This window comes from Monomorium pharaonis, chromosome 11 (assembly GCF_013373865.1).
Source record: "Monomorium pharaonis isolate MP-MQ-018 chromosome 11, ASM1337386v2, whole genome shotgun sequence".
Lineage (NCBI taxonomy): Eukaryota > Metazoa > Arthropoda > Insecta > Hymenoptera > Formicidae > Monomorium > Monomorium pharaonis.
The window spans coordinates 15640838-15659434 of NC_050477.1; the positions used below are offsets into that span (position 1 = coordinate 15640838).

Below are 18597 nucleotides of genomic sequence, written 5' to 3' on the forward strand. Positions count from 1 at the left end.
AACAAAATCATCGAAAATTTAAGAAGATTTGCAATTGCAATTAAAGTCAGAAAATCTTTTTCCATGTTTTTTTTTTATGAATGACATTTATAGTACAAATTTGGAGACAATTCTTACGAGATTTACATAGCTAAACATAGCTAAATATATAAAATGCTTGAGTATCGATAAACTCTATGCATATTTATTTACTTTTTTCTTAAAACGTCGTTATAGCAATAACATGATAAATGCCTTAATACATTTTTTTAAGTAAAGTCAATTAAATTCTCTTGCTAGAAACCACTTTTTATATCTATACCTATATCTATGATATCTAAAACCTACTGCTTGATTCAGGAAGAAGAGGGGAAACGCTATATAAATACAGTATGAAAGACCATCAGCTGTCATTTCAATCTTGCACAAAAAGATCCGTTTAAGATATCCTCATTCAATAAACCAATCATTACAACATCTATGCTACAAAAAGCTATTTCGCTCGACTGAACACAAACGCGATACAACCTCTTCGCAGACAAAACTGTCATTCAAAACGAAGAGTTTTGCGTCGAAAATATCGCCTAATAGAAAAACGCATTGTTCGATTTAACGTGCATCATCTTGTTAGAAAAAGAGCTTTAAAAATAAATAATTAAAATATAGATATATACAGAGAATATAGATACACATAAGAGAGAGGAAAAAAGAGAAAAAAAAACAATGAAAAAATGATTAATACGATTTTAAAAAAGCAGTACAGATTCAATTAATAATAAAGTAACTTGATCTTTTGATAAATCTTTCAAAATCGGAAACTATAAATAATATCCAATTATTTTTATATTTTTATAAATTAACTGTTCAAATTACCGCAAGTTTTTTTAATTATTGCAGTTTTTTCTAATTGTTGTATTAGAATAAAAAATGTGACAAAGTTATGTATTAAAAATTTTATTTAATATATTTTAATGTTAACTCTACTGCTTTGAGTGTAGTTTCCAGATGCTAATTCAAATTTAATACATTTTTTGTGTTATTAAAAATTTAATACTATAAAGTAATATATGATAATATATGATAAATAAGCAGAAAAAGAATCTAAAAAAAATTGTTTAAAATGTAAAAGAATGTTAAATTATGTGAATATTAAATTTTATCAGAATAGTGTTAACAAAAAAAATATAAATAACACTCTAAAATTAAACTAAAACTATCGTGTAAATAAATTGGTGGCAATATAAATAGAGATGCAATATATATTAAATACTTATCAGTAATTGTTGTATTAAATACATCTTTTAAGCGGCAATAATCGAAAAGAAAGAAACAAAAGTAATATTCATAGCATTGACTGGCAGTAATAAATTTAATATAGTATATCTTATTTCTTTTACTACATTTAAATAATCAATTTTTTTGGACTTGTTGCTTTTATTTTATATGTGTGCGTATTAATGTTTTTAAAATAAAAATTAAACACACTGAGAAAAAAAGTAATTGATTCAACAAAATTTTTTAGTTGCGGGCTGCCAACAAAAGATATATTTAATACAACAATATATGGTATTGCAATATAAATACATAGTCTAGTCACGTTATTGCACTTGCATTAACAGCAAATATTATTGTGTTAAGTATATTTTTTGTTGGCAGCTCGCAACTAAACGTTTTGTTGAATCAATTACTTTTTTTCTCAGTGCATTATCTTGAGAAAGAGAGAGAGAGAGAGAAAGAGAGAGAGAGAGAGAGAGAGAGAGAGAGAGAGAGAGAGAGAGAGAGAGAGAGAGAACAAGCTACATATTGTTGTTACTGCATAGTGGAATTCATTAAAACAAATTATTTAATTACATAATGAGATTAAACGTATGCTTAGAAACTCTAAAGCCGTCTGTTTTACCGACAGCGTTGAATCAAACAACTTCGAATTGAGTTTCCTAGTTTCCACGTTTAAAATACATGCACAAATAAAAAGTGGAATAATTAATTCAAAACCAAAATGCAAAAAAAAATTTTAATTTATCTGCTCATATCAATATTCGCATATACAAATCATATAGCTTATACGTATAACAAATGAATAGTATTTCACTCTTCGGAATAGATTGAGGAATAAGACTATATTCGTCAAATTACGATTAAAATCCGAAAAAAAAGTTCTTTGACTAATCAAATTTTATTAGCAAATTCAGATACAGGATGATAAAAAGAGTAATCTGAAAAAAAAAATTTTTTTTTAGTGAATGAGATTCAATTTATACAAGACTGATATTAATACGTATACTTTAATTCTAGAAAAAGATTTCTAAATCTATTTAAAAAATACATACGAAATCTTGTTAATGATGTGCACAAATGACTGTACATTATTGATCTCGATCAAGTTTGGCCTCCAGTTTTAAAATTTTCTTAATCATTATAAAAGAAATGTACAGGACGGTTAGAAGTCAGCGCTGTAAATTGTGTGCAAAATATTCTTTTATATCTAATAATTGTATTTAGTTTATAAAGATATCAAATTATAAATAATATGTGCCAAACGCTTTGGCTCAAAACTTTGTTCATTTTCAGTTCTCTTTAATATTAAACACAATCCAAATTTAAATTATATAGAAATTACAAACTACGGAAATTACAAAAACTTTTTCTTTATTTTTCAAATCTGTTCCATGGCAAAGCGTTAACACATTCTTCCAAGAGAAAATTCACACGGTTCATAAATTAATGAGTTTTAACTGGCTTGTGTTTCCATGGGGCTCCGCATAAATTCTACAATTTTGTTATTATTCCCAACATATTAAACAGTTTCGATAATAATTACAAAATAATAAATAAAAATAGTCAATAGATAAGAGAGAAATAAATAATTAAATTAGTAAAAACACAGTCAAGCAGTTAAAATAAAGTTATATAAATGTAATAGTCTGTCTTATCGGTTGTTGCAAAAATATAAAATAACATTAATTAATTTGAAAATAAAATTTCTTCAAATTTAAAGTTTTTACCTTTGATTAATGATAAAAAATGTTAAAGCGGTAATATAATTAGGATACAGTTATCATAATTACTTTATTATTATATGTTATATAATGTTATATGATAAAGCATTATATCTCACATATTAAGGCCTTTAATACTTTCATTGCTCCTGTTAGCGTAAAGGCGGGCTTCAGTAAAGCCGTTGATTGCATCATCGTTTCATACTCTTCTTTCAAGCATCGCGCGTCGGGACTCAATGCCGGACTTAATGTTGCCTTCACTTTGGCCTTGCTCGCTTTTCGCGTTTACCTAGACCCGGGTCTCATTGAAGTAAGAAGCAGACCTCGTAATTATACGCGTACCCACGTAACTTTTTAGTCATTATTACTTAGGCTCACGGTTAACAAAACTATCTCATCGACATTTTTGATTTGTGTATCAAGAACTAATTTGTAATCAAGGCAATTGTGTGTTTATGTGACTTGTTGCCCTTCGTTTCTAACGATGCGACATAATTAACGAAATGCGTAGTATGACAGATTTTTATACGATAGGCATACATAAACATGATAAAAAAATAATATTTTTTTTCTTTTTTAAAAGAGTATATTCTGAGAAAAAAATGTATAATATTTGCGACTATAATTACATAGTAAGATAATTATCCTCAGGAATATTATTTATACAGTAATTATTACTATATATAATATTAGTGATAATAACTATATGTTATATTTTACAGCTGTATAATTTATAATGCAATTTTTTAATAATTGCGCGCATTTCTATAAGTATATTTATTATTATTAATATTATTGTATTACTATATAAAAATAATATTTCTGAATATAATTATTTTACTATATAATATGCAATTATAGTCGCAAATATCACATATATTTTTATTAGTCTAATATATAATCAATCAATAACGTACTTTCCGCATCAATGGAATCTTAATTCTGATTCGACTGTTAATGTTACTTTTATCGATTGATGTGTGAGTTACTAGTCTAATGGTAGCCAGCTTTCGTCACGTACAAAAATAACTTAATGATTAGTACACATGTCCGACGCAAGCTACTTTAGAACATGCGTATCTTAAATAACGTGCGACGCATCACGCCTATATTATATTACTAGATGGTTCATGATGTGTTGCATCACCGCAAGGCATTCGAGTGTCAATGTTACTCGATTTCGCGGCGATGTAGCCGCTGCAACTAGTGGTGTATGCTACCAATTCTTCCGTCGACAGTCGATACGTTTGAACCTCGGAAGGTGGATGTTTCTGCCCGTCACCGACCTCTTTTAGGAGAAAGTATAAAATCACGATTATTCTGTGCATGGTCTCCCACGAACATTAATCATAGTGTTGTATTAAAAACGATGACATGTCACCAGATTTATATTGTCATGAAAATCGTGGCCTAATTCTGACAGCAATATACGATTTGAACAAGTCTAAAACTAGCAAGAGTCATTGAACTGAGGACTTGTAGTGTTTTCAAACAATTCTGAATATTACAAAACAATTGTATTTATTACAATTAGCACAAAAATAATAGTTAATTAGTTTGTATGAAAACCATCTGTTTTATAGCCATCTATTTCATAAAATTATTATGTTATATGATATATGTATAATAATATGATATTGCAAGCAACTTTTTGGGATTAAATTTGTATATTTTTATATAACTAAAAAATGTATACGTAACACATATAAATGTAACATAAGTTATAAAATTTTATTAGTATTTATCCTACATCTGCACTCTTTTTTCCCTCTCCTCCCCCATATACAATTAAAATAAAATATGGTAAAATAAAAACAAATTAATTTAATTTTTTATTATTTTTTATTATAATTTTTTCCATAATTTCCATAAGCTTTTCCATAACTTAATTGTAACAGTAACAGAATGATTGTTAATAACAGTACTTTTAATACTAAAAATAATTACTATTCAATTTAACACTGCCCAGTATTACACGTTTTAAAATATTACGTTTATTTTTTTTACTATCACTGTTGCAATGTTTTATTTTTAATTATTTAAAATAATAATTCTTAGAATACACATGCATATATTATATAAAGCAACAATGTCAATACAAATAAATGTGATACAAACTATTCTTATAAAAATGTAATACTGGGCAGTATTAAATTGAATAGTAATTTTTAGTATTAAAAGTACTGTTATTAATGTCCAATATTATATATTTTTATAAGGGTATTATATTTAATTATATTTAATTAACAATTTACAACAAGCATTATTTGTCTATTAATAATTATGTTAAAAGTAAAACACCATTACATAAATTAATATATACTTTGTATATACATATATGTTTTTATTCCACGAGTTGACGCGAAACAGTTTTCAAAAGTGTGTTAAGATCTTCTTCAGGATCCAAATGTAAAAGTCGGCAAGATAAATTCCATAATTTCTTGGCATATTGATCATCTCTCGCTCTCCATTGCGGAGTGCTGACGTTACAATTTCTGTCAAAATAGGAGAAATAAAAATAAAATATATAATTAAAATTTTCTTGATTATTGTTCTGTAAACTATATTATAACAATAATATAGTAATACAAATTTGTGCACAATGTTTCTTACGAATAATAAAGCCCAGTCTCATTGGCTGCTTTTTCATCTATTGAACAATATATTGTTGTTTGCGCTCCTTGCACAATATTCTTACAAAATATTTTTGTAAATAAATTAAAATAATAGTATGCTCCCGGAAATAGTGAATTATCGCCGTGCCGGAATATTTTCGTCGGTATAAAACCAGGATGCAAGGAATAAATGTTTATTCCATGAATGTTTGCTTCTAAAATCGAAATAATATCATATGTTGATAAAAACAAGACCTTCCTTTTTATTAGTTTATTGATGTTTTACTTCATATATTTCATGACATGTAGAAAATGGTCACATTGTATGATAATGTTGCAATATTTTGTATTTCTAATAAAATAATAATAAAAAAAAACATTTTACTAAAATATCTAAAATTTTAGCTGAATTTAAGTAAATTTTTGTTATAGATCTAAAAAAAATTTTTTATTGCACTGTCAAAATTATTTTTAGACCTCTAAGTATTTAACTAAATTTTTAGACACTCTAACAAAACTATTCTTTTGTGATAAAGCTTATTTTGTAATAAATTATTAACAATAAATTAACAATAAATTATTAGTTAGTATTTGTTACGATAACGAATGATTTATTATACGACACAAATGGGAATTTACCTATTACTCTTTTCAGAATATATTTTTTATTTACTTACCTTGTAATCGATGTGCAAATTCTTTAGTGAATAAGATAGTTGCCAGTTTACTTTGATTGTAAGCAGGCCAGACCTTATAAGACCTTTCCAAGTTGATATCATCAAATTCTATATCACCTACTATAATAGAATTGTTTCGTACATATCTTTTTCTTACAGTATGGTTGAAATTAAATAATAAAAAACTGCTTAAATGTAAGTTAAAAAACAGATTCCTTCTTTTCAAAATCATTAACAGTTTTACATACGAAAATGAAGTACAGAAGACACGTTAACTATCCTACATCCAGGAGCAGATAATTGCATTTTCGGCAGCAGTAAGAGCGTTAGGAGAAAATGACTGAGATAATTTATCTGAAATACCATTTCAAATCCATCTTCAGTTTTTTGGAATGGAAGCAACACTACACCGGCATTGTTTATAAGTATATGAATAGTTGCTTCATTTTGCAACAAATTTTTAGCGCAATTCCTCACGCTCTTTAAACTAGAGAGATCCAGAGAATAAATCGCGAGCTCGCCTGCACCATTTCGGTACTCGCTCTCATCAATACTAAAAGTCCAACACAAATGCGGTTTGGTGCTAATAATTAATTTGCTTAAAAAAAAAAAAAACACATAAGTTTAGATAAATTTAGATTATACCCTGAAGGTGGATTATTTTTTATATCTTCAACTGCTTTTTCTGCAACTTCTATATTACGGCAGGCAAGAATTACCCTAGCACCTAAACACAAATAATTTTTTACATGTAATATATTTCTTGTTAAAAATTAATATACATTCTACTTATCAATTAATTTAAATCTTAAGTATATTTGCAAAAAAAGTAAAAAAATTTAATTAATAACATTAAATGTACATATTACACATTATGTAAAATTATTATAGTATTAATAATTACAGTTAGTAGCAAATAAATTTATAGTAATAAAATAAATCAAGATACAAAGAAAAAAAAAATTACTTTTTAAAAAGCGATATATACTTTTATTTTGCATAATTTTCTGGGAAAATAAATTTAAGTAATTCAACCTTTAATAACTATTTACCATTAATTATCTCATTAATCTCTGCATAAAAGTATTAAGGTATTTATTAAAAAATAATAATTTATATTGAGAAAAAAAATAGTTACGGTAACCATAATATCACTATAATTTATAGTCATTCCTGGATTCAACCATATTTTTATAGTTATTCAACAACATAAATTATAGTTTGTTTAAATTGTAAAAACTATATTAAAGTCATAATCATAATATTAGTCTATGCAACTTATAATATGATTGCATAAAACAATTATTATAAGCATTTACTTATATTACTTATTTACTTATTTACCTATTAAGAATATAATTATTATTACCAATATTACAGTAATAATTATTATATAAATAGTATTCCTGACTATAGGTAATTATTTTACTATATAATTATAGTTACAAATACAACACATTTTTCTATTAGTGTACGCGAGATATTCACGTACAATATTCACGTTGTAAAATATATTAAAATTTAATTTTATTAGAAATTAAAATACTGGATAATTTAAATCATTACTTAACGCAATATTACCTCTTCTGTAAAAATCCCTGGCAGTTTCTTTGCCAATGCCACTATTTGCTCCTGTTATTACAGCAGTTTTACCATCAAGACGTACTTTACTCATGCACATTCTATTAAAAAGCCACATTTTATGATATTTTCTTTCACTCACAATAATACCAATGTACATCCAAATTCTGTCTCTATTTCAACTTGCTTTGTTCGGTTGACTAACGTACAATACAGGCAACATTCATTTTTATTGCATATCTTATAACGCCCGCATTTCGAAAACGAGTGCAACAAAAATAAAACCGCATAATAAAGAAAGTATGTCATACTATCATTGCAAATGTAATAGTTATGAAAATTATGACAGCTTCAACATGATTTCTTATTTTAAATATGTACTGTACCATAGGTACAGATTTTTAAATTAACTACCATATTTATTATTCAAGATACACATTTTTGAATACGAAATTCGAACCGATAAGCGCAGTTGTTTACATGATATGGTAATTATTATTATTATTATTATTATTATTATTATTATTATGCGTGCAATAGTTTTGAGATATGGTATATTCAAAATATAAAAAAAAAGTATTTAGTCATTTATTAATAATACTAATTTATTATTGAATTGTGTCTATTAAAATTATTGAATTGTGTATACAATAATATATATTATAATACGAATATTATAAAAAAAATAAATGGATATTTTTTGGATTTTTACTTATAATTTGTATACATAAGTATATTATTTATATTCTATTACTGTTCTTTAAACTCATAAAAATAATCTTGCAACTATGTGTAAAAATTAACTGAAGTAAGATAAAGGATAACCAATTACCATGATGTGCATACGTATTTAACTTTATTAATCTAGGTAAATCTTAATAAAAGGATCCAGCTCTAATGATCTTGACATATGTTGTCAAGGTTACCTTCTTGAGTAATGTTTAAGAGACTTTAGCCTGCGCTCGTTGTTCGTTAAAGAGTTATAAACAAAAAAAGTTTCATAATTTGCTGTAATTTTCTGATACCATGTATAAGTAAAAAAAATATGACGAAATCTTAACAAAAGGGGATCCAGCCCCAGTGACTTGATCTTGACATATGTTGATATATGTTGTCCTCCTGAGTTATTAACGTTATTAAAGTTATTAACAAAAAAAGTGTCATAAATACGATACATGATATCTTTGCTTTACTTAAAGTCGCAAACCCATGTGGTGCAAAGAACGCGTGAGCGAGGTGCAAAGAGAAGGCTTCGCCTTTCTTCTACATTCCCGTATTAATTTTTATAAAGCACGCATTTTTGCGTGCTTTAAAATATGAAAATTTATTAATTTATGCGTGCTTTATAAAAATTAATGTAAGGGGAAGAGCGAAGATCTGCCCTTGCGTTTTCTGCACCATATGAGTTTACGACTTTGCATAAAAGATTAAGATAATAATAAATTAATATACTTTCTTATTTTAAAGCACGCATAAATGTGTTTTATTTTAATAATAAATTTTTTATTTATTGTGGCTGGATCCCCTTTTGTTAAGATTTATCCATATTTCTTTATAGAATTTAGATTAGGATAATAATAAATTAATAGATTTTCTTATTTTAAAGCATGCAAAAATGCGTGCTTTATAAAAATTAATGCGAGAAAGGGGGAAGGCGAAGCCCTCCCCTTGTAACCCGCTCACGCGTTCTCTGCATCACATGATTCTCTGAATTTACGACTTTAAGTAAAGCAGAGATATCATGTATCATATTTATAAAAATTTTTTTGTTAATAACTTTTTAATGAATCACGAGCGCTGGCTAAAATCTTTTGAACATCACTCAGGAGAGTGACTTTGACAACATGTGTCAAGGTCAAGATCATTGAGACTGGGTTCCTTTTATTAAGGTTTACCTTAATCTAACTAATAAAAGCAGTATTTTCAAACTCCATACGTGACAACTAAAATTTCAGCAAAAACACATTTTGATTGTAACATCAAGAAATCTACACCAACAAAACATTTTTTAAGTATACATTTCAATACATTACATTCTAAAAATTTGTTAAATGAGAAATTAGATTTGTTGCTCAGGAAAATCTATTCAAAGAAATATGAATGAATCTTTATTACTTCAAGCATATACAATGTCAAGAAGAGACTTGGTTTACATTCGAAATCTTAACCTTGCATTCATCCATACCTTATCTTATACTGGTTTAATCTAATCTCCTAATTTCTTAATCATTATTTTTCTTGACATTTACCTGTTTATTTACATTCAGTTTCTCTATTTTCCAGACACCTTACCTTTTTCTATATCTTATACTATATCTTATATGTATATATACCTTCTACATTTTTACATGTATTCCTTCAATCATTTAACTATCCTTCTATCCTAATCTCCAGTCGCATGGCTTCTCACTATCAAATAAACCTATATACCTATAAACCTAATGTAATGTATCTTATCTTATCTTACCCTATAATCGCAAGAATCCTTTTTATACAACAAATCTTTTTTCTCTTCAGCATCCATTGCCAAGAAAAGAATCCTATACAAAATACAATATAAATTTATTTAAATCATTTTTCTCGCTACACACTTCCAATATTCTAATATACCAATGACATAATGATAAGATAATTAAACTGCTTTACCTCTTCCATTCCCTACATACATTGATAATTCTATCCTCTCTTACTCTACTTATAATTCCTATCCCTCTACTCCACGTGCACCTAACCTGTTCCACTATCTACTATGTACTCTCGGAAAGACAATGAACCCATCGCACAGCCTCTTCCTAGTCTTGCTCTCTTCGTCATATTAAATTCGTTGTACTTGTTACTCCTTATTCTTCTATCCCTCGTGTCACCCTTGTGTCCTCGAATCTTCTTTCCATCTTCACTTCTTCCTATATCTTACATTCTTCTCGTGTACCTCCTAAATTTTCTCTTGTACTATTGTGAGCTACTTTCAAGTCCTGATCCATAATCCAAAGGAGACCGCAACCCTTTTTTCTTTACTTTTTTTCACGCAGTCCGTACTATATAATATGGTTGGGAGCGTCCCAGATGCGCACAGTAATAAACGGACACAGCAGGCTGAGTGAAACGGACACAGTAACAAACGGACACAGACCAAACGGACACAGTAATAAACGGACACAGTAACAAACGGACACAGTAACAAACGGACACAGACCAAATGCGCACAGAGCGAAACGGACACAGTAACAAACGGACACAGACCAAATGCGCACGGACCAAATGCGCACACTGCACGTGCGCACGGACCAAATGCAATCCATGTACATACATTGCAAACAGAGTAAAGTCCACATAGGTTAGCGACTTGGATGGGGTGGGTGCGGGAGGGGGGCCGAAGGCCTCCCTTGCATCCCCCCCCGTGTGTGTGTGTGTGTGTGTGTGTGTGTGTGTGTGTGTGTGTGTGTGTGTGTGTGTGTGTGTGTGTGTGTGCGTGCAAAGCATTCACTGCATCACTGCATGGGTTTGCGACTTTCCGTGCATGCATTTGGTCCGTGCGCATGTGCAGTGTGCGCATTTGGTCTGTGTCCGTTTCGCTCTGTGCGCATTTGATCTGTGTCCGTTTGTTACTGTGTCCGTTTCGCACTGTGTCTGTTTGTTACTGTGTCCGTTTCACTCAGCTTGCTGTGTCCGTTTATTACTGTGCGCATCTGGGACTCACTCATATGGTTCACCATTAAAACTATATTCTTTGCTCCTTTTCTTTTAATCTTTTATCTTAATATTTCCTCTTGTCTTATCTCTCTCTTGCATCTCTGATCTAATCTTTTCTTGTTTCCGGTCCAGAAAGTCCTTCAAATTATTCTTCTCATTTACTCCTCTCTCCTACCTTTCTTTCACCTCTTCATAACATATATCTTTTCTCTTCTTTAATGTATACAGTCATTATCCTAGGCCCGTTATTTCTTCTCTCTATTGCATCTCTGATCTATCCTTTTCTTGTTTTTGGACTAGAAAACCCTTTAATTTTCTTTTTTCAATTTATTCATCTCTCCTACATTTTGTTTGCCTCTTCATAGAACCTTGCTTTCCTCTTCTCTAGTGTACAGCCGTTAACCTACCAGAACCAGAGTCTTCATCCGTTTGCCTTTTCCACTCTTTCCTAGCGTGACTGTTCTGTAGGTGAATTGTCCTCTCTTATTCTTGTCCTTTCTGCATTCCCTTTCCTCCTCCTCTTCTTTATCCTTGTCATTTTCATCATCCAGGACATGTGTTCTGAGTTCACTTCCTCCTCTGTTCTAAATTTCCTATTCTTACCAAGACAATATTATTACCCATACAGCACAAAGCTCCGATTAAGCTCCCAGGGAGTTCATTTTACTGAGCTCCCGAGGAGCTTACAAAATTTGACAAAACAAGCTCCCAGGGAGTTCGTTTTGCTGAGTTTCCGAGAACCTTACAAAATTCGACAAAACAAGCTCCCAGGGAGTTCGTTTTATTGAGTTTCCGAGAAGCTTACAAAATTCGACAAAACAACCTCCCAAAGAGTTCATTTTGCTGAGCTTCTGGAGAGCTTACAAAATTCGACAAAACAAGCTCCCAGGGAGTTCATTTTGCTGAGCTCCCGAGAAGCTTACAAAATTCGACAAAACAAGTTCCCAGAGAGTTCGTTTTATTGAGTTTCCGAGAAACTTACAAATTTCGACAAAACAAGCTCCCAGGGAGTTCATTTTGCTGAGCTCCCGGGGAGCTTACAAAATTCGACAAAACTAGCTCCCAGGGAGTTCGTTTTGCTGAGTTTTCAAGAAGTTTACAAAATTCGACAAAACAAACTCCCAAAGATTGAACATATCGGGTAAATTAATGTACTGCATGTATAATCATATAGCCGCGAGTAGTTCGCAAGATTGCCACTAGGCGAAGGCACGGCGCTTCTTCTCGTGAGAAAATTTACTCCAAAAGACTTATAAAAGAAAACCATCACTCACGGCTTACCTAGCAGTTAGTACTTCACTAGCAGCAAAGTGTAGTATATATTGTTTTTGTTACACAAAGAGAGTTCGTGGGCCTTCGGAACTCAGAGAGAGCAAAAGGGGGAAATTATAAAAATAAAATTTTTTACGGCAGCTCATATGTCCGCTTTTAAGAGCTCCCTGAGAGCTTTATTTAAGCTGGCAGGAATTCAGAAATAATGTTTTAAGAACTCCCTGCGAGCTTCAAAATAATTCCCGTGAGGCTTCTATATAAGCTCCCTGATAGCTTCATCTAAGCTCTCAGGTAGCTCCCAAAAACGGACATAAAAGCTCCCGGGAAGCTTGTATAGAAATTTCCCGAGAATTATTTTGAAGCTCGCAAGGAGCTCTTAAAACATAATTTCTGAATTCCTTGCGAGCTTAAATGAAACTCTCAGGAAGCTTGTATAAAAGCTTCCCGGGAATTACTTTGAAGCTCGCAGGGAGCTCTTAAAACATGATTTATAAACTCTCTGCGAGCTCAAATGAAGCTTTCAAGGAGCTCTCAAAAGCGGACATAGCAGCTCCCAGGGAGCTCCGTGCGAATTTTTTGGAAGCTTAAATAAAGCTTATAAAAAATTTTGTGAGCTCCTCGGGAGCTCCCCGGGAGCTCCCCGTGCTGTGTGGGTATCTATTCTTCCTATCCTACATATTCTATAACTATATTATCGCTTTCATTAACATATACACTTTACCTCTTATTTTTGTTTGGTCATCTCTTTAGAACCTTCAAACATTAATTTAACCTAACTTTCTCTTGCTCATTTCTATACTCATTTTTTCCATAATCTTCTATCACTTGACTATGACATACGTACCTACCTTATATCTTACTTATTCGATTTCTCTAGTCCTCTTCTAACATTCTTTACCTCTTTTTCCACTCTCCTCTCTATATCTTTTCCCGCGCACGACTACGTATTCTAACCTCCATTTCTATAATCTTTTATCCAAATTCTGACCTTGTCTCCTATTTCTACCGCGTTCCTTTCAATTATCCTACAACTTTACTCTCCTCTCTTCCCTCTTACAACAATTTTCACAACCTAAATCTCATTATTCCGATTGTTCCTATCCCTATTCTCACACCGCTATCGCCACACGACTATTCCCAGGTAGCAAGCTCACGTCATTTTGACGTCCCAAAATGGTCATTTACTGATTATTCTTGACGTCACGAAATGACGCCCTTATGACGTTAAAATGACGGTCGAATGTCACAAATTTCTGACGTCATCAAATGTACCGTATTTTGACGTTATAGAATGACGTGAACAATATGTTGTCAAAAAGATCTCTAAAAGATATCCTGTTTCTGAAAATGATAACATAAAGAGACTTCTAAAAAATAACATATAATATAAGTCAGAATGTTAACCAATGCGTCGTTTTTTGAGAACAGAAAGATATCATGAAACTAATATCTAAAAGATTTCTTAAATCGGATATCTTTAAACTGCAACTAGAAATAAAAAAATAAAATAAAAATTTCATTTTTTTTTTATTATTCTTATCAACACTACATACTAAATTTGGGACAAATTTTTATTAATTAATTAAATTTAAATTATATCATTTTATTTTACTCTTACTTGCCGCTGGTATAGGTTTTGAACCCGGGACCTTAGGATTACAAACCTTGTACTCTATCTGCTACGCCAGTTTGAATCATCGATATGGGTACTTGTTATTGTCTACATATACCTATATGTTATAAACTGTCGCAATTATATTATTTTTTATAAAAGCAATTAAATTTTGCAAAACATATTAAAAATAAATAGCATTAACTTATTTACTTATTAATTTCATTGTTAAATTTAACTTTTTCCATAACCTTTATAATTTGATGGAAATTGCGATCTATTTAGTATTAAGACTTTAAAGCGTTCAAATGGTTAATTTGACCATTTTGAAATTATTTCCAAGATATCTAAATGTTTTCTTAAAAAAGTTCTCTTAAAGTTGAATAAAATATGCTTATATAATGCTTATGCCTTACGCCTTAAATCTCATTGTATAGACACCGCTTTAGACCGTGTCTAAAATACGTCTTAATGACGTCTTTATGTCCCGATTTTGGATGTGTGCTGTCTGGGAAAATAATCGTCAGATCATGACTGAAATATGACTTCGAAATGACGTCATCATGACGTCAATTTTAGGTCATGTACAAAAATGGTCATTTTGACGACATATGACCAGATATGACCATTTTGGGACGTCAAAATGACGTGGGCTTGCTACCTGGGTTCACTCTCACACCACCTAACCAAGTCCTCTATTCAAAGAAATATTACTTATCAAGTTGGCGTGTTACAGTTTCCAAAAGTGTAGAAAAGTTTTCGTTAGTTTCCAAACGGAGAAGAAAGCAAGTGTAATTCCACAAATCTTGAGCTTTTTGATCATTAACTCCTTTCGGGTTGGTAACGCAGCATTCTCTATTAAAGATATAATACTTATAACAAAAATCATAAATGTTAAAGAAGCAAAAATATAAAATTTTTTAATTTTAGAAAAATATTTCACATAAAAATGTAATACTGGACAGTATTAACCCTTCGCATATACAATGAGTAGTTACCACCAAAAGTATGTAATATTTTCTATAAACGTTAGAGTTAATTCATAAATTTCTCAGAATTTTAGCATAAATATTTTAAAAGACACTGTTTGGAAATTGCCATAAGTGGCAACTATCCAGCGTGTAAGCGAAGGTCGGAAAAATTAGTGTGTATGCGAAGAGGGGGGGGGGTCCCGTTTGCCTACGTTCCCGATTACCTACTGCTTCGTTTGCACACACAAAAATAATCAAGGTACAAAGTACACATTGCACACGTGACGCTATTGCACACGTGCACATTGCACACGTTATATTATTACGCTCATACACATTGCACACGTGACGCTATTGCACACGTGCACATTGCACACGTTATATTATTACGCTCATACACATTGCACACGTGACGCTATCGCACAAGTGCATATTGCACACGTTACATTATTACGCTCATACACATTGCACACGTAACGATATTGTACACATGCACATTGCACACGTGATATTATTACGCTCATACACATTGCACACGTGACGCTATTGCACACGTGCACATTGCACACGTTATATTATTACGTTTATACACATTGCACACGTGACGCTATTGCACACGTGCACATTGCACACGTGATATAATTACGCGCATACACATTGCACACGTGACGTTATTGCACACATACACATTGCACACATGACAATTACTACATGGGTTTGCGACTTCCATGCACCCCTACCGACGGGGTGGGTGCGGGAGGGGAGGCGAAGCCCCTCCTTGCACCCCCGTGTGTGTGTGTGTGTGTGTGTGTGTGTGTGTGTGTGTGTGTGTGTGTGTGTGTGTGTGTGTGTGTGTGTGTGTGTGTGTGTGTGTGTGTGTGTGTGTGTGTGTGCGTCCACGCTTCGTACTGTTCCACATGGTTTGTGCAATAGCGTCATGTGTGCAATGTGTTTGCGCGTAATTATATAACGTGCGCAGTGTGCAATAGCGTCACGTGTGCAATGTGTATGAGTGTAATAATATAACGTGTGCAATGTGCACGTGTGCAATAGCGTCACGTGTGCAATGTGTATGAGCGTAAAAAATAACGTATGCAATTTGCACGTGTGCAATAGCGTCACGTGTGCAATGTGTATGAGCGTAATAATATAACGTGTGCAATGTGTATTTTGTACCTTGATTATTTTTGTGTGTGCAAACGAAGCAGTAAGCAATCGGGACGTGGGCAATCGGGAATGTCGGCAATCGGAAATTTCTGCATAATTCGTGTGCAAACGAAGCAATAGGCAATCGGGAACGTAGGCAAACGGAACCCTCACTGCGAAGAGTCCGTAATTAATACTTATTTTAAGTATTAAAAGAAATATTGTTAGTATTCAAAATAAATAATAAATACATTTAATACTGTCCAGTATTACATTTTTATAAGAAATAGAAAATTTATTACATTGTAAATTAAATAAAATTAATTTTACTTTGTTTATTATAAAATATTATTTGCTTATTATAAATTTTATTATTTGTTTATTATAAATATTACTTTGTTTATTATAAATTTTCTATTAAACCAATATAACCTAATACCAATAAACCTAAGAACGCGAATGTATACGATTAAAAATTCAATGTCTTTTTCTATTTCTTATTTATATCAAATTAATTGTATTTATACATGCAATAAATTTATTTATCTAGGGTGATACTTTAATTCGATATTTTACAATTAAGTCTAGCCATAAACCGTTTTAAGATTTCACCAAACCATTGCAATCACTATGAAATGTCTTGTCAATCACACTTAAATGTTAACAGGAAAGACTATGTTAACTTTGTTGATCGGTCGTAAACTACATGCAGATTTGTCGTTTTCATGTTATAATCGAAATACACAGAAAATATTAATAAATAAATAATATTCGTGTAATTAAATAAGTTTAAGTGTAGGACAATACAGAGGGACTTTTTACAAAATAGATGAATATAACATTTTTATTAAACGTGCATAACGCGCAGCTAGCAGGAAATAGTGGATAGATATAGTGGTCACAAAACGTATTATATTTGTTATAAATTTTCTAAAAATCAAAATGTAAAATCCAACAAGTTGCATTATATTTTATAAAAAACATATTTAAAAAAGATTCATAAAAAAATATAACTTCTTCAAGGTTAAATACAACAAGACTAGATACACTAATGACTTGACTTATTGCTTTATTTTTTGCCTTGTACGTAATTATCTTACGTATCAGATTTGTCATGTCCATGTAAATACAAACACTAACATAATACGTATCCGAATATGAATAAATCGCATGTTTATTGTACATACGCTTTTATGAGAAACTGAGGATTTGTTCTTCAGTGTTCAAACTTAAAACCAAAATTCTGCATTGTTCCACCCGAGTTTTCCAGTACTTATCAATTTGGATATTGCCCGTCACTCTTGACCCATAGAGAGTGACGGGCGAACTCCAAATTGTACATGTATAAGTGTGTGAGAGGGGGGGGTGTAAAGATTTTTCTTAGTTTAATCAATAGTCATAATTAAATTCTCAAATAAATTTTCAAATTATAAACGCTTTAAAACATTTTTTAGTCAAATCATAAAATTTTTTGTTCCGATTGATCAATAAAATGCTTTGAAACGCTTGTAACGTCAAGTAAACTGCAGCTTAAATTAGAAGTTAATTATACAAAATCAAATTTAAAGTTTAATACTTTAAGTTTAAGCTTATACTTTGGATTTATAATAAATTTAGAATTTATTATATTGTGTTTTTTATTATAATTTGTAAAAAAAGATTTATATTATCACATATAGCATTTCCTTACGAGTAATAGAGACCAGTCTCATTAGCCGTCTTTTCATCAATTGCACAGTATATCGTTGTTTGTGCTCCTTGTTCCGCATTTTTAATGAATGGCCGCATAATATAATTAAAGAAAAATGTTGCACCTGGCACTATCGTACTATGAAATTCTCGAGACAATTCAGTCTTTATAACTCCAGGATGTAAAGAATATACGTTTATCCCGCTAATTTTTGCCTCTAGAAATTAAATTTATATACAAAATATAAAAGCTCTGTTTAATAAACAATCATATAATAAGTAATTAAATTAAAATTTTTATTAATTTATAATTGATATTTTTTATTTAGATTTTTTCAGACATTAAAAAATAATATTCTTTAATTA

General features: G+C 30.7%; 1 protein-coding gene across 7 annotated transcripts in view; it reads right to left on the bottom strand.

Annotated features, from left to right (window-relative positions):
• Nucleotides 1-5214: 5214 nt before the first annotated feature.
• Nucleotides 5215-18597, bottom strand: part of LOC105833295 (retinol dehydrogenase 11) — a 107205-nt gene continuing 93822 nt past the window's right edge. For 5 of the 7 annotated variants that reach the window (XM_036293456.1, XM_036293457.1, XM_036293455.1 and 2 more), the window contains 2 exons: nucleotides 18233-18449; nucleotides 15008-15280 (listed from right to left, as the gene is read on the bottom strand). In XM_036293456.1, coding sequence (XP_036149349.1) covers nucleotides 15136-15280; nucleotides 18233-18449 — 362 coding nt within the window. In that variant the 3' untranslated portion in view covers nucleotides 15008-15135. Of the gene's footprint in view, nucleotides 5474-5591; nucleotides 5809-6270; nucleotides 6391-6518; nucleotides 6998-7851; nucleotides 8364-15007; nucleotides 15281-18232; nucleotides 18450-18597 lie in introns of those variants that run through there. The other 2 variants (XM_012674937.3, XM_036293458.1) reach the window with 2 other exon arrangements.